Source organism: Tympanuchus pallidicinctus, unplaced genomic scaffold (genome assembly GCF_026119805.1).
Source record: "Tympanuchus pallidicinctus isolate F22 unplaced genomic scaffold, pur_lepc_1.0 scaffold19, whole genome shotgun sequence".
Taxonomy (NCBI): domain Eukaryota; kingdom Metazoa; phylum Chordata; class Aves; order Galliformes; family Phasianidae; genus Tympanuchus; species Tympanuchus pallidicinctus.
In genome coordinates, this window is record NW_026294710.1 from 8,195,458 (window position 1) to 8,218,445 (window position 22,988).

The following is a 22,988-nucleotide window of genomic DNA, read 5'->3' on the forward strand; positions in this document are numbered from 1 at the left end:
GCAGAGAACATTTATATTGATCTTTCCCTACACCCAAAAAGGATCCCTAAAATGGAATCTTGGGGTTAGATAACCAAGTCAGCTGGAAATGAGTGCAGAGATTACAACATCTTCATTCTTCTCTGTCTTTTATAGAAGACAAAAAATTGAGGACTGTGGCCATGGGTTCTTTTTTAATGTGTAAATGAGAGCTGGCTAACAGGGAGATGGATGAGCTGTCAGCAGGTAAGAAAAGATTTAAGTGACAGAAAGCCTAGGCTCTGTGTCAGCTCTATCATAAATCTCACACTTTAAAATAGATTATGAAGGGTCTCCTTTGAAAAGAAAAAGATTGAATATAATATATATTTTTTCTGCTATGCATGAGTATCCCTGTATTGAATACAGAAGGTATGAATTCAACTAATTTAAAAGTAACAGGCAATTCAGAATGACCCAGTTAAATACTTAGAAAACAAGGCTTATATGATATGTTGACCAAATGAGATAGTCTTCTCTGTTTTAAAATCTGACAGATGGAAAAAAAGGTGGCTTATTTAATTCACAGAAAAGTTATTCCAAAAGATTTAAAATACAGCAAAGGAAGCAGTAGTTTGAAATGTTAACAGATCTCTAAACTGTAAATGCTTCAAACCCTCAGTGGAAAAAGCAATCTCAAATCTAATGAAATGCTGAAGTGTAAAAAGATAGATATTTTACTATTTACATAAAAGATTGTCATGAACTGTCTTTATGGGTGAGTGAGAGACTAACTTTTCAACTCAGTTTCCACTGAATGTTTTTGAAATGCAGAAGAGAAGTGGTGTGCTGGGGATTGTAAGAATCAGTGACCCTCAGGGCCCTCCCCCTCTCCATCAGTGCATTGCTCTACTGAACTGACACTGTTACTTTAAACATGTTTTTTTAAAGAAAATCTAGAGAGGAAGAGAAATTGAGTTATGTGAGTGTGAAGCAAGAAACTCCTTTGAAAGTAACTCAACTGCTAACAGAACCTAAGTCCCATTATGAAAAGTCAGTAATATTCTAGGCATTTAGGTCACTTCTGCAAAACAGACACATGAGCTCCTGAGGGATTTTGGATCTTTTGAAAATGATGCAGATTGCTTTGAAAATAATGCCTCATATTTACTACAACAGATAGTGAGAGAACAATAACATCATTTGATAGAGCAAATTCTCAAGTACTAAACACTATTTTTCAACATAGTTACAGCTATAAGCTATGCATTTTGACCTGCGATGAACAAGAGTCTGCATGTTGTGCTGTGATTTTGGTTCAAAAGCATAGGGATGATGAGACTGTGAGTGTCTCTTCTATGTCCTTGAAGCACTGATAAGCAGAATTAGAGCACTATTTCTCTACTACCTTCATGGATGAGAGAATGCCAGTGGTGCATATCAAATAAATTATTAATCTCTCCCCTTTGACAGACAAAAATGAACAAAGGGTAAGAGAGGAGAAAACTGGCATATAAGGGATAATAGGAAAGAGGGTCCAGAGGAAGGCCATGAAGATGATCAGAAGGCTGGAACATCTTGTCTATGGAGAAAGGCTGTGTTGGTGCTCTTCAGCCTGGAGAAGAGCAGGCTCCAGGGGGATGTTAGAGTGGCCTTCCATTAACTGAAGGGAGCCTACAGAAAAGCTGGGGAGGAACTTTTTACAGGGATGGGTAGTGACAGGACAATGAGAAATGGCTTTAAACTGGAAGAGGGCAGATTTAGACTAGATATTAGGAAGAAATTCTTTGCTGTGAGGGTGATGAGACACTGGAACAGGTTGCCCAGAGAGCTTGTGGATGCCCCATCCCTGGAAGCATTCAAAGCCAGGCCAGATGAGGCTGTGAGCAACCTGGTCTAGAGGGAGGTATCCCTGCCTATCGCAGGGGAGTTCGAACTAGATGATCTTAAAGGTTTCTTCCAACCCAAATCAGTCTCTGATATTATGACATATGTGATATGATGACATAGAAACCCAGATCATGTTGTTTGTTTTTTTTTTCCCCTGCAGTTAGCATGAGCCCAACAGAGGCACAAAAGAACAAAAGGAATTCAGTGGATGCATCTACATCTTCTCTGGATTTCTGGCCTGAATTCAAACTCAAAATAAGATCTGTCCATGACCAATGAAGCAGCCGAATAGGTAGCTGAGGGACACCCTTCAGGGATATTGGAACCCGTGTGCTTAGCCAGACCCATTGACTTAATCTATCACTACATATTTTAATGTACTGTCAGGTTGACCCCAATAAACTGCATGCAAATATAGGAATCATTCAAATGAGGCCAATCTCAGACTACGCTTTAAGACTGGTGTACACATGGCCAAGATGAAGGATCAGTTGCTAGCAGTGATGGAAGAGTTTCATTAAACCACATCCCACAAATGCCACTTAGATTTCCTGAAAAAAAAGGAAAACTCTTTGCACTTTAAATCTAGGATAGTCTTTCATCATACAACCAATGATGATTCTTTACTCAGTGCTCATCTATACCAAATACCAGCTGTTTCTTCCATGACTCTACTTTGTTTCTGGCATCTGCATCTCACCTGCATCTCACAATTTTTCCTTGACACAGCTACACTTGGTTACTCACAGAACTGCACTCCCTATGAGGTACTAAAGTAAGCAAAAAGCATAGCATTTCTTTTACTCTAGGATTAATAGGAATCCACCATCTGTGTTCATTCTACTGCTCACCGAAGCTATGGCCACTATAACCACTGAAGTAAAATGTAAATGCATAACTTGTTATCTCGACATTAAATGTGCTGTCACCAAAAGCAATATCTTCTGGATATTTATCATTAGATGATTAGCAGAGAGATTATTTCTCAGTCTTTCAGTTCTACTAGACTGGATAAAATGTCATAATTTCCTACAAAAGGGACATTAACGAACATAAAATTACAGCAGTAGTTGCAAAAAGCAGAAATACCATTTTATCATTATATTCAGTCTCCATTATCTTTCCCTTGTAATGTTATAATAAATATATTTTTCAATGGAAAAGATGCGAATGACGAAAGTGCATTACCTAGCGGGCAAATGTCATTTTATTGTAATCCATAAAACAAGACTATTTTATTCCTATCCAATTAGGCTCACTGATTGCAGGAAGATGAAACTTCTTTATAAACTGCCAGAAGATTATGTCTGTGAAACATGCAGAATGACCACATCACATGAACACCCTTTTCATCTACAGTGTTTATAAATGGAAACAAAGACATAATACTGAAACAAGAACTATTAAAAATGTAATGGGATATTCATCCACGCAAAAAAATATCCCCTTAAGTAAAGAAATAGTCTTTCATTTCCATTTTCTTTCTTTACATTCATCACTGCCTTCTTCTTCTAAGTGAACTGTTTCATAAGTTATTCCGCACTGAACTTCATTGTTCTGAATGATGTATCTGATCCCCTCTGTCTTCCCTTTTTTACAAGTAGGCAAGTAGGTGCTCTCCACTCAACAGGCACAAAAGGGCACACAGAGAATTTACAAATGGCAACTGGACTCTGCAAAATAATAATAATAATAAAAAAAAAAACAACAAAAAAAACAACCAAACAAAAAAACAGCTGCAGTTCAAAAATACTTCAGTGTTGATGAAACACTTTCATTTCATGTTTTCATTTCATAATTATTAAGAATATCCATAAATGATCTTGAATTTAAACTTCAGTATAGTAACAGCATGTTGTAAAAACATAAATCTGCAGTAGAAAAAAATGTCACCAAGGTTTATACTTTCTCAACAGTGCCATTATGTATATATTATTAAGTGGAACTTTTGAGTAAGATTATTAAGGCATAAAAGAAGAAAACACTGTCCACTTTTTCCTGTACTTTTGAGATGCCAAGTTCTAACAGCAGGTTCTTAGTTGGTATCAAAAAGTCATAGTTATACTGGAATGAATACTGGAAGTCTTCTGGAAGCTAAATATCCTCTCCTCCCAGTACAACTGGATTGAGTAATCCAGTTGCAATCCAGAACTGAAACTCACACAGATAATGTCAAAGCAAATTATGCCCATATTTCCAGATGCTGATGATATCATTAGATTACTTTCTGAATCTTTCTAAGTATTCTTTTTATTATGTATAACTTCTGCTGGCTTATTTTTCAACTTATTCCAGCCTAAGCTAACTGAACATAAGAGCTTGTATCAGAAAGAGAAGGGAAAACATACCTAGTGCATAACATCAAGTCTGAAAGCTTCCATGATGGCCATGGGGGGTTTGTGGAGCAGTTTCCCCACCACATGCCACAAGATACGGTTAACACAGCTCACTTTAAAAACATGGAAGATTTTCACTTTCCTTGCATTAGTCAGCTTGTAGTTCAAGTTCCAGAAAAAATGCCCATCTCATTGAATTAGATTGTAAGCACTTTGAGACATGGACTATATTCTGCTTGATAACTAACAGTACTCTCCAACATCGAGTACAATTCAATCTTTTATAACTTCTGCTCAGCATTTTTCAAGGTGCTGTTCTACATGAAAGGAGTGTTCATGCTGCTGTTTCTCACACTGTTAATCCTGCGTTAGGGAATGATGTTGATATGTCAAGACTGCAGTTTTCTCTTCAAACTACTAATAATGTTTTTAAGCAGTGATACCACAGGAAGTACTTAATATCTTATCAAATATGTAAAGCTGTAGAAACTGCTTTCAATGAGGTTGTTGTAGGGTATAACCAGACAAACCTGGTCACTATAAAATATCAAACACAGAAGGACAAACCCACTTTATTCAGTCTGTACTACAGTCTTACTTATGTATTCACAGAAATGGAACATAAAAGACAAAAATTACAGACATCAAATGGCAGTTTTCCTAGAGCTCTTACAAGTTAGATACTGACCCTACAATTGACAGAATGGATTCAGACAAAAGGAAGTTTTAACAAGAACATGTTAAATTATGTGAGTTTTTTGTTTGTTTGTTTGTTTGTTTTGTTAAACAATATTACTTTCTCTCATTCATTAACAATGGAGTGATTCCCAAATCAGAAATCTTCTCAAGAAGAAAGAATACTGTAGAAATAGAAAATTTATAATGTCAGTCCTTTATTATTTAAAATTGTCTCTATCCCAACTAAAAGCAGTACATCTCCCCTGACCTCATAAGAAACAGCCTCCAGCACTTGCAAAACTTCTTGATAATCCTTCCTATTCAAAATAAACCAGGAAAAAATAACTATTTGTGGTCTGAAAACCTTCAGTTTGGAAGATGTAAAAGATGTACATACACACTGGGACATAAGATTACCAACAGTATCACAGATGGCTAAAAATCAGCTGAATCATGAAATTACAAATCTGATGTCATCTGTCTCAGAAAGCATATGCAGTGATTCCAGTGTAAATACACTACAGACCATGCCACATGAGCTGGGTGTTGTATTAATAGAAAAGAAAATGTTTCTCATTTTCTAGGAATTGCTAGTAACTATTTTATTGGCAGCAAAGTACTATTTAAAAAAAAAAAAAAAAGCACAATTCAAATTTTGAACAAATATTTGTTGTTCATTTTTTCCTGAATCTCACTAAGACTGTGATCTCAGTTCCCCGATTTCCAGGCAAAGCAATAACTCAAGTAGCCTTGCTTTAGACAGCAGACATTCATTGAGACTTATCAGCATGTTGAAAAGACTATATTCATAGACACTGCTAATGAGTTCATCAGCCCTCATGCTATAACAGTCAGCTGTGCAATTGCATACTGAAAAAAAAAAAAAGAAAACAAATACTTCTTACCATGAAACCCTCAGTGTACTGAAACTGAGCTCTGGAACTGTCTTCTGCTGTGGGACTCAGGGGCTTAGGATCAGACATAGAGCGCTGCATCATCTTTGCTGCCTTTGGACTTGATGGAGGAACCTTGGTAATGTCAGCATGGAGCATCTTCTGAGGGCTGATGTCATCAGTGATGGATTTTTCATATGGTACAAATGCTGACTCTATAACTTTGCTTGGTGAAACAGGTGAAATGGGTGAATAGAGAACTTTGGGAGATTTGGGAGGGGAAGGGACTACCTGCAGAGTGGAGTCTGGACGAAGGTGAGATGAGTAGCCTATTTCTAATGGTGTTGGGCGTTTTTTATCTTTCTGAGGGGATGAAGCTGACAAATACTGGGGACTCTGATTGTCTGACTCTGTCTCTGTTTGACACCCCAAACTTTCTCCTTTATATGTCTTTTCTGGAGCTGAAATGTGTTTTATGATTTCAACCTTAGCATCCAATCGAGCCCTGATTGAAGGTGTTCTTATTGTTCCTACAGGTTCTGTTTGTACTGAAATCTCTGCTACTGTCTGAACTGCAATACTAGACACTTTGGAGAATTGTTTGGCTTTGTCTGCATCTGTGGTACTCTCACTGTATTTCCCTACACGAGGCTTTCTTCTAGATCTGCTAGAAAGATCCCATTCATCTTGATCTTCATCATCTGTCTGGACACTTGTATCAACACTCTTCTTAGTTCTTCGTCTCCTGTTTGTGTAACCTCTGTCTGCTCCGTCTTCATCATCAGTTTGCACTCCACTGTCCACTATCTTTTTGTAGCATCTGGGCTCTTCTTCCAGAGTCTCCTCAAGCTCCTCATAAGGGCCACGTAATTTTGGCATAGAACTTCTCTTTTTCAATTGCTTCTCCTCTCTAACATCAATATCTTTCAGAGACATTTCTGAAACAGAGCTCAGGATACCAGACCTAGGTATGTATTGGGTAATGCCATCTGACTGAACTGTATACCAAGTTTGGCTTTGTGGAATTTCAATGCCCAGCACTCCTGAAGCTGTTGTGGTTGCATCATCAGTAGGCCAAAATTGGCCATTCTCTGTGGTTGCATACTGTCCTTCCAAAAGGGCTTGATCTGTGGTTGTTTGCGGAGAGCCAGTTCCTGAAGGATCGTAACCATACTGATATATTTGTCGAATTTTCTGTTCCTCTAACTGTTGGTGGAGCTGTTGTTGAAGTTGTTGGAATTGTTCAAGTTGCAGCTGCTGCTGGGCTAATGTCTCTTGTCTCATCATATACTGAGCTTGCCGTTCTTCCTCTTGCTGAAATAAGAGATGATGTTTCATGGATTGCAGCTCCTCAAGCTTTTTTTGCACCATAAACTTCTCTTGTTCCCTAAATCTTTGAATTTCCTGACGTTCCCATTCTAGCTCTTCAGCAAAGCGTTGTTGCTTAATTTTCTCAAGTTCAAGAAGTTCACGCTCCAAATCAAGCTGCTGCTGTTTGCCTTCTTCGGGGGCAATGATAAGAGCAACCTCATCTTCGATTACATCTGTATAAACCTCAGATGCTGTAGCAGGTATTAAGTTGGTTGGCTCAGTGGCAATAGCTTCTAGAGTAAGAGGTGGTAAGCCTGTCTCAATATCAAGAGTAGCACTTGCATCTTTTTCAGCTGCCATTGTTGTCAAGAAACTGTATGATCTTGGAAGTGGTTGATTTTGTTGCAAAGTTGATAATGAGGGCACTGAGTCAATTGTTTGGAGAGTAGGTAAATCTCTGACAGTAGTACTGAAAATAGAACCAGGTTGTGTAGTGATGGCAAATGTTGATGGGATTGGAGTTGCTACTGAAGAATAAACAACACCGTTGGATGATCTTAAAACACTTCCAGCGCCAAATGGGGAACTGAGGGATGATACCATTCTTGCTTGGGAATACTGTGGTGTACTGATCCCGATGCCAGAAATTACCTGTCGAGTCTCTGGGTAAGGACCAGTGGTCTTGCTTGAGTAATCCATAACCTCACCTGAAATTACAGGGCAAAGTTACAGTCCAGTCCCACAAAAGAATGCTGCTCTGTGGACTCTGACAGTCATCTCATCTTGATGAATTAAATGGGGAGGGGAAACTGCATGCAAATCTTCAGGTTATTGATCTATTTTAGATGTGAAGGAAGCAGCATTTCTTAACATGCAGGCACATGCAGGCATCTCTGTGCAAAACACATATGTAAAATGAAGAAATGAAATACATGTGTAATCCAGAATTGTTTGTCACAATGTCCAAAAGAAAACAAAACAACAGAAGGGGAAAAATAATAATATGTAAAAAAATCATCCTGAAATGAGATGAGGAACATCATAATCATATTTCAAAGAAAGATCTGCAGCTGTGTCATACTGACCTGAAGTAACTCTTCCAGAAGTAAGATCTACTGCTGCATCAGTTGCCCCAACTCGATAATCAAAACTATTCTTGCTTTTGTACGCAAACAGTCCAGCTTCTGATAAATTTGTATCAGACATAGATGGTTTCATACCTCCCATTCCTCGGTAGCCATATGACCCTGAACGATCATATTGATAGTGGTCATCCCTGTAACCAAATCGATCCTCAGGAAGTGTAGTTGGAGGTTGCTGGGCTGTACAGCTTCTACCAAATGGCAGTTTATAAACCATATCACAACAGACTGCTCTTCTCCCTGCAGTCAGGTCCACAGGCTTTTCATCATCTTCTATTACTGTAGTTATGATACCTGAAGTAGTTTCATCCATTGTTACAACTGTTCTGTGAGATTTTGTAGTGCTGAGGTCAACTGCTCCAACCTCCATTGGCTCTTGAGAAGTGGAGAGATCAGTCCAACCATTTGTGACACTAACTGGTGGTACAGTAACAGGCTTTGTAGCAGCCCATGTCACTGCATGTGTTGAAGTACCTAGGGATAAATTTATTGGCACTTCATCTCTACTTATAGGGAAGGGCTGGCTGCTTGTTACTCTGTATGGAGGCTCAAATTGTTTTGATGTTGTTAGCTGCAGTGGAGTTGTCATTGCATGTCCCAGATCCACAAGGCTGTCTGTGCTGGCAGAATAGCTTACAGTGGCAGTGCAGGTCATAACAGCTACTGTCTCAGTGACTACAGACAGAGAAGGATCTGCAATACATGCAGTACTAAGATTTATTATAGCTGGCTGAACAGTACTTACTGGCCTCCCAGATGTATCACTTGAGGGCATTTGCCTTCTCGCATCCATGGAAACAGAAGACAGATCCATACAGCTGTCTCTCATTTCAATATCCATCTTAGTTAAAGTGCGAAGATCAATGACATCACCCAAAGGATGGAATCTTCCATTCTCTCTATACCTGGGTTGATCTGTTATATATATTGGCTCTGGAGGTATAGTAATAGCAACACTGCCTAAACCAACACTGGGCACTGGGCGCTTCACTACAGACGCTGTGGTCTTGGCTACCTCTGTTGTTACTGCTTCTGATTTTGAAGTAGGTACTTTTTCAAAAGTTGATTGTGTGGTCATAGGAATAGTTTGCAAAGCACCTGTAATATACATACTCTGATCTGTTGTACTTTGAATTTCCACAGCTTTCGTGGATGAAGTAAAAATTGGTTGCATAGGCTGGGGAATTTGTTCTTTAGAAGGTGCTTCTAAAGGCCAGCTGGTAACAGCCTGGCTAGTGATAGCTTCTGTGGGAGTTCCAGGCTCAGATGGCAATGTGATGACAACATAAGTTTCCTGTGAGGGTTTTGCCAACCTTGGTGAAGATTTGTTAGAGTGTGGAGACAAAGGGGATGTGGGAGATGCTATTTTGTATTCAGCTGAAGAGACTAAATTCAGAGTCATACTTGATGTCAATGACAAACCTATTGGTTTGGGCTGTGTTTCTGCTGGCTTATGAACAGCTATTGGGAGTGGAGGAACTGCTGGTTTAGGAGCAATTGGAGGTTTAGTTACTTCAGTAGGCTTGTGACTGAAAACGAGCCCTGCTGGAATGGAGGACGGCTTGGGTGGTACAGGAGGTGGTGTTGAGGTGTATGTTTTTGTGACTGGTACCACATGATTCTTTAATACACCTGCGGATTCCAGTGTAGCAACACTTGTGACTAAAGGTACCATTGGGGGAGCTATTGCCATGGGAGCCTGAATCTGTGACTTCTTTTTGGGATAAATGGCTGGTTTGGGTAAAATAGGTGGAGGTAATGGAGGAGGAGGAGGTGGTGGTGGTGGCGGAGGTGGGGGTGGAGAAGGTTGTGCAGGAGAATCCAAAGAAGAGCTTCTAAAAAGTGGAAATACTTTGGATGTTAGAGCAGGAGCTGAGGAAGGCATGGAGACTATGCTGGTCTTACTTACAACTCTGGGTGTAGGTACAGAAGGTGTTTCTGATGCAGGCTCTTTAACTGAAACTGATGCTATACATATGGGTGGTTGTTCAGATGTAGCACCAGTCAAGTTAGCCCTTGTCATATCAAGACTCAATTCTTTGTGTGAATCTCCATGATGAATTTTGACAATGCTAGCCTCTACCGTACTTTTCATTTTTCTAGCTGCATCCTTTTCTGCTGTGGAGATATCATAAGTAATGGTATCAGCTGCATATTGCTTGGGTTTTAAAACTGTAGTGGTGAATACTGAAGGCGCAGTTTCAGGCAAACAAACTGCAGCTTGATGCACAGTATCCATATCTGAGGCTATAGCTGGCATTGTAGTGGCTCCGGCAACAGATTCATAAGGCATGCTCACTTTGGAGTACTCTTCTGTAGATGCAAAGGGAACTTTGGCTATTATGTCTTCAGAATCTGCTAGTTTACTTAAAGCATCTGCTGTATCTACATAACCTGTGGTTGCACTATCTATAGGTGATGAACTGTCTGTGGTGCAAACGGAAGATGTAGATGATGTTAAGGAAGCTGTATCAGAAGGTAAAATTGATGCAGCACCTTCTGATATCTCAGAGTATGTCAACATCGATGTTTCATGAGAAATTATTTCTTGAATTTCTCTAGAATAATCTGTCAAGTATTCATCTTCAATTTCCTCTGCTGTAAAATGCTGTGTTATTTTAACATCAGGAATAGAAAGTGCTATGCTACTGAGAGATGATACGTCTGAGATTGCTGAAGTGGTGCTTGATGTTAAAGATGTGCTATCTGCCATTTCTCCAATACTAGGTACCTTCGTATCAGATGCAGGAGCAAAATCTGAAGTTGGCTGTGTTGGACTGGAGCCAGGAGTTAGCTGCATTCTTTGTTTTTTCATAAGCTCTTCATAAGCAGCTTCTGCATCTAACAACTGCTTTTCTTCAGTGGTGGAAGTTACTGTGCTGTCTAATACAACTATTTCATGACTTTCTGGAATAATATAAGAGCTAGAAACAATATCTTCTTGAGGCACAATTGAACATAAAGACTCTACACTATAATAGTCTTCCTGTAGATCAGTAATTTTCTGTGGTTCATCATAGATCTGTTCTGAAGTTCTTATTTTTTTCTCTTTTCCTCTCTGCTGTATGTATTCATTACTCTCGTCTTGTCTCATTCCAAGATTAGTATCAACAGTTCCATTGTAAGTATCCTCTATTAAAGACTCATAAATATAATCCTCTATCAGCATTCCACCATATAAAGATTCTTTTTCAAATACCTCATCTTTTTCGCTTGTAATTTGAAAAGACTTGGACTTGTGGGTCTTATGAATCATTTCCTCATATACCTCTTCAGCACTTTTCAGTATCTTTTGACCACTTTCCTCTTTTAGGACTCCAATTAGTTTTTCATCTGTTGGTGAGTATAGAGAGACAGCAGTAGGCAATTTGTAAACTTTTTGTACTTCTATTATTTTTTCTGGGCTGATTTCAAATCCTTCAGGATCTGATTCAATACTAGGTGAGTACTCCGAACAGGAAGATCTGTGCAGCTCTTCCATTTCGGCTGCCTGTCGTAGTTCTTCTGTTGGAGAGGCATCTTCAATGGGAGAAAGATTACTTGGAGGAGTCTTTGGACGTTCTCTTCTTCTCTGAGCTCTCAGTTCATCCTTGTCCTTTTTAGATTTTTTGCTAGAACTTTTTCTTTGTTGCTGTTCTAGCTCACGCTGTTTCTCTTGTTCTTTTAGCAGCTCCTCTTCTTCCCGTAGTTCTTCTTCTTCTGAAGAATCTTCAATAGTTGGAAGAAGAGGACCATGAGACCGATGCCTAGCTTTGCGCTGCTGTTTGCTCTCCCCTCCCAGTTTTTTGTGACTAGGACTGCTGTCACTGTCTTCATCAAGTGATGACACTGAAGTAGGTGACGTACCTGGTGTGAAACTAGAAGCATGTAAACTAGAAGACCCTTCTCCTCTAGATCTATCTTCAGGTGAATCTGTAAGACTCTCCATCTCTAGCTCAGGCTCTTCATCAAAATACAAAATACCCTTCTGTTGTTCAGGTGCCTCAGAGTATTTGCTTGTTATTGTACTATTTAATTCTATTGTTTTGAAACGCCGAAGGCCTCCTCCTCCACTTATAGCAAGTTCTTCACCATCTTGACTTTTAGTTTCCCTGTATTTTGGCTCTGGGCTTTCATCAAAAGTCTCATCATCGTCATCATGCCATGAATGTCGTCTTCCTGCATCCTCATCATACCCTGCACTACTTTTCCGTGCCATTCTCCTATGTTTTCCTGCTGTTCCTTTGGCTTTGCTTTTCACTTCTTCTTTCTTTTGGGTTTCAGTTACACTGATCTCTTTGAGTTGATTTCTAATGAATTCATCATCTTCAGAACCTGAGGCATCTTCATCAGCACTCATTTCTATAATTTGTTTTCTAATGAAGTCTTCTTCATCACCGGATCCCTGACTGTCATCTCGTTTGTACTCATCACTACTTGAAGAGCCAACACTAGCTCTTCTTTTTCTCCTTGGTACAGGTGAGTTTTCACTCTCACTACTGTCTTCCACAGAATCATAGCGTTGTCTTCTTGCTGGTGTTCCATCTCCTCCATCTTCTTCCTTGTAGTCAATTTGGGATGAAGCACCTCCTTTGCTATCTGCTGCAATGGTTCTTTCACCTTCTTGAGTAGCTTTTAAGTCTTCCTCATCAGAACTGTAAGACTCTGGAGTGACTGGCAAAGGCTTTGTTTTATGCTGATCCTTTGTCTGTTCACTGTGTGTTTCATAAAGTTCTTTCCTTTTCACAGATTTTTCATCAGCAAGTGTACTTGCCTGAGCTTCCAAAATAGAAAGGACAGTACTTTCTAATTTAGCTAGATCTGAGGGGCTCGGTGGGCTTTCTTGTGAAATAGTGTCTTTTTGACTAGGTTCTCTGGGTAAGTCCTTTTCATCACTGGGGATATGACTTGGAATTTCACCAAGTGAACTTGATATCCCATCAGAAGAATACCCGGTGTCACTCAGACCTTGTGGACTTTTCTGTTGCTGAGAGCTTGATGTATCTGATTTGTCATCCTCCTTTTCCTAAAAAAATAAATACATACGCGTGTGTATATATTTATATATAAATTCTTTATGTCTCCAAGCAATTACATATGTGTGTTTTTCTAAAAGATGAGCTAAAGTCCTAGATGTAAAATTTTAAGTCAAATTATATTAAATCATAAATGACTAAACACTAGTTCTGCTTTGCAAAGCCATTAACTCTGCTAGCATTTAACTATGCTTTGCCTGATTTTCCACATCAGCAAATTATATTATAAATTGTAAAATTTTAAATGCAAATAAAAAGCAAATAGAGTAGTTAATTGCTCTCAGAATCCTATCTAATGATAGTCTATCATTTGTTCACATGTGCATGGAACAAATTTTTTGTTGGCTAATTTAAAATAATATTTAATTACTTATGCTTCAAAATTGCCTACGGAGTTCTAGATGTCAATATAGCTTACCAAACAGCCTGCAGCATTTCTGGGGTCTACTCCTTACTTTGCCCATTTAATATTTTACAGTTCCCTAAAAATATGTGCATCTTCTCAAATTTTGGAGCTTTGGTTTCATTTTTCTGTAGAGTTACACATTGTAACATAAGAATACACAGAGTACTGAAGCATGAGTTAATGTGGTCTGGAATGTCCCCATACGTGTACAAACATTTTCTCAACAGTTCATTAAAAACGAGTTTCTCAGTACATTTGTAATGCAGAGGTAAGCTGAAGGAAGTATAATTGTATGTGATAAAAGCAAGACAGACAGCTATTGATCAAAGGAAATAAGGAAGAAAACAAGGCAGGCATATGCAACTGAACACTGTAACCAATACTTTCCTACTTTCCTTTGGATAACAAAATATGAAGAATATCCTACAACAAATATTTTCACACCAGTTTCCCTTCTTCTAGATGTGAAATGCCTCCTAATTTCTCACAGCTGTGAAATACAAGAAGAATCTCATCATCCAACTAACAAAATAACCCTGTTTCACGACAATGACAGCTTATCTTATCAACAAGTGTCTTCCTCTCCAATAGTAATTTGTGAACAAGCATACCAAGTCTCCTGATTCTAATAATATGATGTGATTTAATAATATGATATGATTTAATAGTATGATGTGAAGTACTTATTATAGCACTCAGGTACTATTGGAGTGGGGAGGCACTGGAACAAGTTGCCCAGAGGAAATGTGGATGGACCATCTCTGGAAGCATTCAAGGCCAGGTTGGATGGGGCCCTGGGCAGCCTGTTTCAGTGGCTAGCTATCCTATGTATGGCAGGGGGTTGGAACTAGATAGGTAGGACCTTTAAGGTCCCCTTCAACCTAAGCCATTCTATGGTTCTATGATTCTATGATTATTTATCAATTTTGTTAATCTAAATCAATGATTTCTCAAGTAGACCTAACAATTTACTTAAATCTGTGACTTATCAGCATTGTTAGCATTATGCTGCATTCGAAAGAAAATACTGTGGAACAAATACAAAAAAATCATGACAGTTATAACTTTAGTACCATCTATAGTATTATAGTAGGTACATTCACACTTATCTTTAGTTGGTATCAATTTTTTAATATTTTGAAATGTTTATTCACACTAAAGATGTATATTTAAGGACAAAATATAATAGAACAAATATTTGTTATTGTCAGTTTTTTTATTTTTTAAAAGCAGTATATTTTTTTTCACTATTTAATTTACAGTTGAAGTACCTATTGTTGCCTTCAGGGATGTCACTGTGCACATAATCCTCCACTAAAACCACTAGCAATGAGATTAAAATAATCTACTCATCAAGATCTAATTTAGTAATCTCCATTTCGGAAAAATGATTTATTATATACTTAACAAAATCAGATATTACCTTGGATAGAAACAACATCTGTTCTTAACAATACTGAACCCAATATAATAACCCCAAGTATCTGATTCCAGAGCAAAAGTTGTTGCATTTAAAAATTAGATTTGGAAACAATTATTTCTAAGAACAACTCTCCTGATAAAGCTGTGTTTAATACATAAACAAGGACAAAACTCCAATAGCACTCCAAACAGCTCTGGGAAGCCATCACCACTTGAAAACTTCTGAACTCATTATTATGAATAAGGTACTTTTGGATATTCTTCAGCCCATAATGATAGAATCATATGGACCTTTCCGATCAGATAAAAAATGAAACATAGAATATATATATAGATATTTTCAAACTTGTCTTTATATCTTTACTCCCATTATTATAGAATATTTTTAAGGGATACTTGAAATATGTTTTTTAAAAATGTATTTCCAGTTAAAACTAATAGATTCTTTCATCTAGAAATATCATACCCCCATTACAATTTCAGCAATTGTTATTTTGTTTCTAATATGTTTATACTTGCAGACATACCCAATTATGCACTTCATCAACTTAGATTACCTTCTAGAAAATTCAAACATTTTTCAAACTCAGAAAATCTCTTAGCAGTTGATGGACAGATTGCACCCAAGTAGGGAAAGTGAGTCAATGAGAGTTCCACACAGAGATGATGTGATAAAATGACTTAAAAATCATGAGACAGAACATATTAAACAAGTAGTTAACTTCAGAAGTAAACAGGCAAGTGGGCATGGAACAACCTTAGCCATTCTCCTAATCTGAGATAGTATCTATGTGTCCAATGTGTAGTATCTACTCAATGCCCAAACGAGACAAGATGGAACTGAGTGCTGCCATTGCCTGATATATTAATGAACTCCAGCATATGCCATAATATCACTGCTATAAGTAAATAATAAGATATTAAATGTTGGAAAAAACTGCTATTTGTATAGTAAGGAGAAGAAAAAGTTCTATAGTAGGTAGGAACTTCCCTAAGCATAAATGTGACAAGAAAATACAGCTTTCTTTTCAAGGCTACTATATATAAATAAATTTTCTATCTTTTTTATATGTAGAGTTGTCTGATGCAAAAAATATCTTGCACATCATGTTTTAAGATAATATGCATGCAATTTATGAGAAGAAACATTTGGTCTTTATGCATTTTTTCCCTCCCTCAGGCGTTCTGAGATAAAGGAATTGTCATTAAATTTATCTGCTCTTCAATGACTAGTAATCTATTTTGGATAAGATTGGCCATTACATATGTGAAGACATCAACAAGGTTTAAAAAAATTGTATCAAGCACAAGATTTTTAGGCAAACAACGAACTGTTGAGGAAACAACATTTCTAAGGATTATACATATATTTAACAGTTCTTAGAGAATGAAAAATGAATGAGTCAATAAAGAAAAAACTTTTGTTATTAATGCAACCTCTTTAATTTGTACTAATGAAAAATGGATGCACTCCTACAATTCCAGTGGCATTTCTACAGTGATGGGGACAGTATATCGTAAAACTATTTCATAAAAGAAGTTTGTGCTTATTTGAAAATAGGTGATATCTAACTTACTTTAAAATGCTCAGTTGGTTATCAAATGAAATTAGAACTCTTTTAAAAGAAAACTGATGTAAAAAAAGTCTTGTCAGTTTTTAGAATTATTTATAATTCAGTAAGATTAATAAAGGAATAATAATGGATTACATTCTGTTGCAGAAAATTTCTTGTGCAGGCAAACTCATGATTTTGAAAAGGTTATTCTCTTTATAGAAGCAATACAGTTATGTGCAAGCTGTCTCTGTCTGAGTAAATTATTAAATTTTTTTTTAGTGTTATCAAAACATTTTATTTAACAATCTGAGCCCAAAAATCTGCCTACAAACAATCCTCTTACTTATTTTGCCTCCCTAATCGGTGTTTTGTAATTAAGAGCATTATAATGTCAATTTAAAATATATTACAGGATCACGATTTCTAACCAGGTATTCAACCAAAGCACATAACCCTTCTTCAGTAAACATGAGATGGCAATGATAAGGGCACTTACATCATGTGGCTGATGTGTTGTAAACATGTACAAGTTACAACATTATAACATGTTCATTTAGATATAACTAACTACTTTTATGTTGATTGGGAGTTCCAAGACAACTGTTACACACTGACAGATCAATATGTCATAACTGTCCCAGAACTCTAGGCATCCTTGTTCGGACAATTAATTGATACTGCACATGTGATTACAAGATAGTTTATTAGGAAAAAAAAATGCCTGTAAATCATCAGCAAATACAGTTTGTTACTTTATATCTCTTTGAACAAATTACAGTTTAAAATATCGGGAAAAACAATTGTGTGAAGAAAAAATGGCACTGTGATATCTTAAACCATAATTTGAGGCCAAATCTTTAAAAATGTTTCAATATTTAACTCACATTTATTTAAAAGGTTCTCACATCTCTAAATATAATTGAGATCTGACAATTTCCAAGGCTGACTTCACTGTAACAGATCTTTATCCTCTGAGTTTCTTTTAAGCCTTGTTGGTTGCTGACTTTTTTTATCCATGAAAAATGAGGATAATGTTATCTAATTATTTCACTGAGATGCTACAAGATTTAGTTAATCACCATTTTCACATATTTTGATATAAAATGGCATTAGTCATTTGTTAGCTGCATCTTTACATTGTTATTTACAAATACACCTGAAATCCTTTATAAGATTCTGTCCTGAAATATATTATAATCTTCAGTGTATAAATATTCTCTTTTAATTATCCAAACAGTATCAGTGAAGATACCAAACACTTTTTGTTTGTTTGTTTGTTTTTGTCTGTGTACATGGAAAAATAGCTATTCAATTGTCATTCTTTCAATTTTGGGGTCTTTTTATTTCAGAGTGTTCTAATTTTAAAAATACTTAAAAGATGACATCTATGTATTTCCTTTTATGAATTAAACTATTATGCTTTATAAACTTAGGTTAAATGTGCTTCAAAGTCTAATGACAAAAGTTAAACTTCATCTAGGGAGGTAACTCAGGAAGTTCTGATTAAGTTAGAAGGCAATGAGAATGATTAAGTGAAACCAAAGTGAAATGCAGGTGTGTGTGCACCACATAATATATCAAGAGATAATTAGAAGTAATTTACCATACAAATCTGTTGCTATCAGAGACAAAAGTCAAATATATGTATCTTAGATTTGCCAAGAGTGTCATGTGTTTTCTTATCTTCACAGAACACAAAAATGACCAAATAGGACTGAGACTAGAGAGTGATGAAAACTTTTCACTACAGAAGTTTTTGAAAGCACACAAAAGAATAGAACTTTAAATAAAAACAAAACAAAAATAATCAAGTGTATTTCTTAGGTTCTCTGATATTAATGAATGTTACTATGAAAATGCCTCCAAAGGGACATTTTGTTAACTTGCTCGTCTTGGAAAGTGCTGCACTAGAGTCTCATGCCTAATATGAAATACTCAAACTGATATTTCATTTTCTTAGATCACTTTCTTGTTTATTCCAGAAGTGAGCATTTTGGCTACGTTGCTGAGAACAAAATCTGTTCATCTTCAATACAACCACATGATATCGCATCTCTAGATAGCATTGTATCATATAAACACATCAGTTGATGGAAATGTATCTGACTGGAAATATGATTTCTAAAAATAATAATTCTTAACAGAACTCTCCACAGCATGATTTCCTAATCGGAATAATTTTCTGCCTAAATACCTTGGTTATCAAACAAACAGAGAAATAAACAAAAACCTCATATTATTTACGGATTTTATTTTAAAAAATAATTTTGGCAAGATTGGACTTTTCTCCTAAACCTTTTCCTACTTTAGTAATATAATATTCAGCACCTAACTTTGAGTACTGATGCACAAAAAAATTCAACCATCATTTGTCATTTATCAACAAATTGTCTATGTTACCCACTTCCACTGATAAGTGGATTGTTACTGACTTGATATTTAGGAAATGAATTTATTTAGAAATACAGCCTCCTAGCACATTCTATTATTAAGTCATCTAATGATCTGAATGAAGAGCTCACCACAAACACTACTTAAACACAGGATAAGCAGATGGAATGTTTAAAAGATGTAAAGGCTGCATACTTTAATATACCATTTTCAAGCATCACAAAATACTCCTAAAATGTTTATCATCTTTTGGTAGCTCACAATACTGTGTAACTTATCATCAATTATTTGCTTTTGGGATTAAGAATTATGAAAATGTTCCAATTTGAACAATTAAACTCTTGAGAGTCTAAAGAAGGAGTTAAAGAAATTATAAATATTTGAAAACCCATAAAACAGAAACTTTTAGTTTCAAAGCTTAACTATTTAAGCTGAAAATCATGCAAGATCTATTGGAAAGTTGCACGCAAAGGGCAAGACTAACTGGTGAAACTCTTACTCAACAAGAGCAATTCTGTCACGGAGAATCATCTTGTATCATTCTTACAGACGACCCAATCATCCATAACAATAAAGAGCAGGAAGATGTAAATGACAGGGTCCATCAGGATGGGATTCCAAATTGTAACAAAGGAGAAAAGCATTTAGAGGGAAAAAGTTACTTACTATTTTTTCTCTCACTGCTTCCACATGGTCAGATCTTGGCAGACGTGACACTGGAACAGGAGTTTTATCTTCCTCCGCTTTTTCAGTTTTTGAAACCATCTGTGGAATTCCAGTTGTCAAATCCCCTTTCTTAACATCCTCTTGTTTCTTCCCATGCAGTTTGTCACAAGGTGCTTCAACTTCCGCTTCCTGCTCAGTAACATGCTCTTTTGTCTCAGCTACAATTTGCTCTTTTTTGTCCTCTGGATGTGGAGTACTTTTTTCCAGGAGCTCAGGTTTTTTATCTTCTTCAGATTTGCTTAAGGGTTTCTGTTGATCTGAACTTACTGTTGCAGGAATTTTATCTTCTGAAAGTGTCTTTGGCAGCTTCTCTTGCTGAAGTTTTGATTCTTTTTGAGCTTCTTGTTGGATTTTCTCCACTGAAGAAGTTTTCTCAATTTTTACGTGTTGAAGACTTACATCTTTCTGAATTCCATGTTGAATTTTATCAGCTGAAACTGCCTTGGACAATCTGATTCCCTGAAGTTGTACATGCTCTTTCTGAGCTGCAGGTTGGATTTTGTCAGCTGATAATGCCTTTGCCATTTTCATCTGTTGGAGTTTTGGGTCCTCTTTCTGAACTCCATGTAAAATTTTGTCAGCTGAGGGTATCTTTGCCAATTTTGCCTCTTGAAGTTTTATGTCCTCCTTCTGAACTCCATGCAAAATTTTATCAGATGATGGTGCCTTTGTCAGTTTTGTTTGCTGGAGTCTTGAATCTTCCTTCTGGGAAACACGTTGTATTTTATCAGATGAAGGTGTCTTGAAAAGTTTGCCCTGCTTAGATTTTGCATCTTCTTTCTGAATTCCTTGCTGGATTTTATCAGTTGACAACGTTTTTTCCAATTTCCCTTGATGAAGTTTTGGAACTTCCTTTGGAACGCTTGGTTCTTCTTTCGGTTTTGTGGCTGCTGGAGTAGGCGGTGTGGAAGTCTTCTGTGGGGAATGTGAGACAGCAGGCACAGGCTGTTTTTGAGGAGTCGCAGGTGGTTTGGATACCGGTTGTGAAGGGCCTAATTTTGGAAGTGGCACCTTGCCCATATCCCCAAGTTGTCCTGACATTGCCCTTTGGGTCTGACAGTTTAAGCACAGCCATTCCTGTACCTGTGATAGAACAGACATATGAAGTCACTTATATGAAAACACAATAGAAAAATACATTGTCCTGAAATATTGATGACCTTTATCTACAAAATCTGCTTATGTATTTCCAACACATATTGTTTTCTAAATCCTCTACAATCTACCAAAAATAACTTTACCTCAAACTTGGTAAATCTCTCTAACTTTGAAAAACTCTTTGTGCTTTTTCTTTTAGAAGTTACCTTTCTCTCTGGAATTTTTGTGTATGTTTTGCAGTTTAAGTTAAAATGGCAGTAACCAAGGAAGAACACCTCTGTTCACTTCTGCACAATGCCTTTTTATTCTACTTTCCAGAAAACTGGGAAAAAAAAAGGACAAATCTTCATAAAAGACCTTGTTGCCAATTAGCCAGCTACTACGTAGAAGAAATCAGACTTTTTGTAGTGAGGTTTGGGACACAGTTTCTTTAGAATAGAAAAATGGAATTTTAAAGACAGAAATCACAGAATCACACAATCACAGAATTGTAGGGGCTGGAAGGGATCTCTAGAGATCATCGAGTCCAACCCCCCTGCCAAAGCAGGCTCCCTAGACCAGGTTGCACAGGTAGGCATCCAGGTGGATCTTGAACATCTCCAGAGAAGGAGACTCCACAGCCTCTTTGGGCAGCCAAAGTGCTCTATGATCCTTTCTGTGAAGAAGTTATTATGCACATTTGTGCAGAACTTCCTATGCTTTAGCTTGTGGCCATTTCCCCTTGTCCTATTGCCGCACGCTTCTGAAGAGTCTGGCCTCATCCCTTTGCCTCCCACACCTTAGATATTTATAGACATTGTTCAGATTTCCTCTCACTCTTCTTTCTCAAGGCTGAACAGACCCAGGTTACTCAGCCTTTTCTTATAAGAGAGATGCTCCAGGCCCTATATCACCTTTGTGGCCACCCGCTGGACTCTGTCCAAGAGATTTTTCTCTTTTTCGTACCGGAATACAGAAAAGTACTAAAATGAAAGAAAAAACTCCAAAACTTCTGGATATGATAATAGATAGTGATACTTTACAAATGAAATACAAAGTCTGTACTGCACCTTAAAATCTTTTAGTGCTTGTTTCTGATTCCTTTTACTGTGATGATGGATTGTCTCACCAAATCAGTGTATTTCTCTGATTTAGTTAACTTAGCAACCTACTGAATACAAAATACATGAAAAACAGCGCAAAATTGTTCTAATAGTAATTACATAGCTAATAATGTAAATAGCATTACTGATCAGTACAGATGACTGATGAATTATACACATTGTAGAATTTTGCCCAGAAAATGAGACATCTAGTTAGAATAAGCAGTAGAAGTTTGATAACCCAGAAACACTCACACATTTCCTACTACAAGCTAATTAAGTAATAAATGATGTAACACCAAAAGCAGAGACTGGAAATCCAGGTCTGAACCGTAGCATAAAGAATGCCTGAACTACAGGATTCTAAGTATCAGACTCCCCACTCTAGTTTTGATTTCATAAATCTTGCCTTTTTCTGTGGGAGGCTTAATATCAATAACAGAATTGGCAGGTTCTCCTACAAAGAGTACTTAACTTTTGGTGATGCCAGGATATTGTCATTGGTCATTTCTCAACAAGAACATCTGCTGTGATAGAGTTTGCTGTGAACCACTTTCTAAAATTTTAAAATAGAATTAATACATGTGGAAACAAATTTGGTCTTAACCTATGAAAATTAAGATGGCAATATTACCAGGAGTTCCAAAATGCCTAAATACACTAAATAAATTTCATTATAAACAGAATAATGAAAAAAGAACTGATTTCACTGTATTTTTTGTTCTTTTCTCAAAGAGTTATATAGAGTTGAGTAGATAATTATGATAGATCAATCTTAATTCAAAGTCATTCTAGATTCAAATAGTTTGTAAAATCAAGAAAAAGGCGTTCAGTACACAGTTTCTTTTCATAGTAACATTTCCACATGGCATAATTTCAATTTATTTCCTGATAGTTTATCCAGTTTCCAGGGTTTCTGTTTTTTTTCTACACATAACACATTTAACTGTTATCCCATTGAGTATCTCTTCAACTGCAATCTCCTCACTGCTCGTTCACATTCCCCTTCTCAGATCCACACACAGTAGCACTAAGCACTTCATAGGACAAGCTTCTTAAAAAGAAAAATAATGATAAATTAAGA

The 22,988-nt window shown here is 36.8% G+C and overlaps 1 protein-coding gene across 7 annotated transcripts in view; it reads right to left on the reverse strand.

Annotated features, from left to right (window-relative positions):
- PCLO (piccolo presynaptic cytomatrix protein) overlaps nucleotides 1–22,988 on the reverse strand; it is a 311,224-nt gene that overhangs the window by 154,358 nt on the left and 133,878 nt on the right. For all 7 annotated transcript variants that reach the window (XM_052680947.1, XM_052680949.1, XM_052680948.1 and 4 more), the window contains exons 4-6: nucleotides 19,665–20,807; nucleotides 8,152–13,213; nucleotides 5,768–7,773 (exon numbers count right to left, since the gene is read on the reverse strand). In XM_052680947.1, the coding sequence (XP_052536907.1) occupies nucleotides 5,768–7,773; nucleotides 8,152–13,213; nucleotides 19,665–20,807 (8,211 nt within the window). The remainder of the gene's footprint in view (nucleotides 1–5,767; nucleotides 7,774–8,151; nucleotides 13,214–19,664; nucleotides 20,808–22,988) is intronic.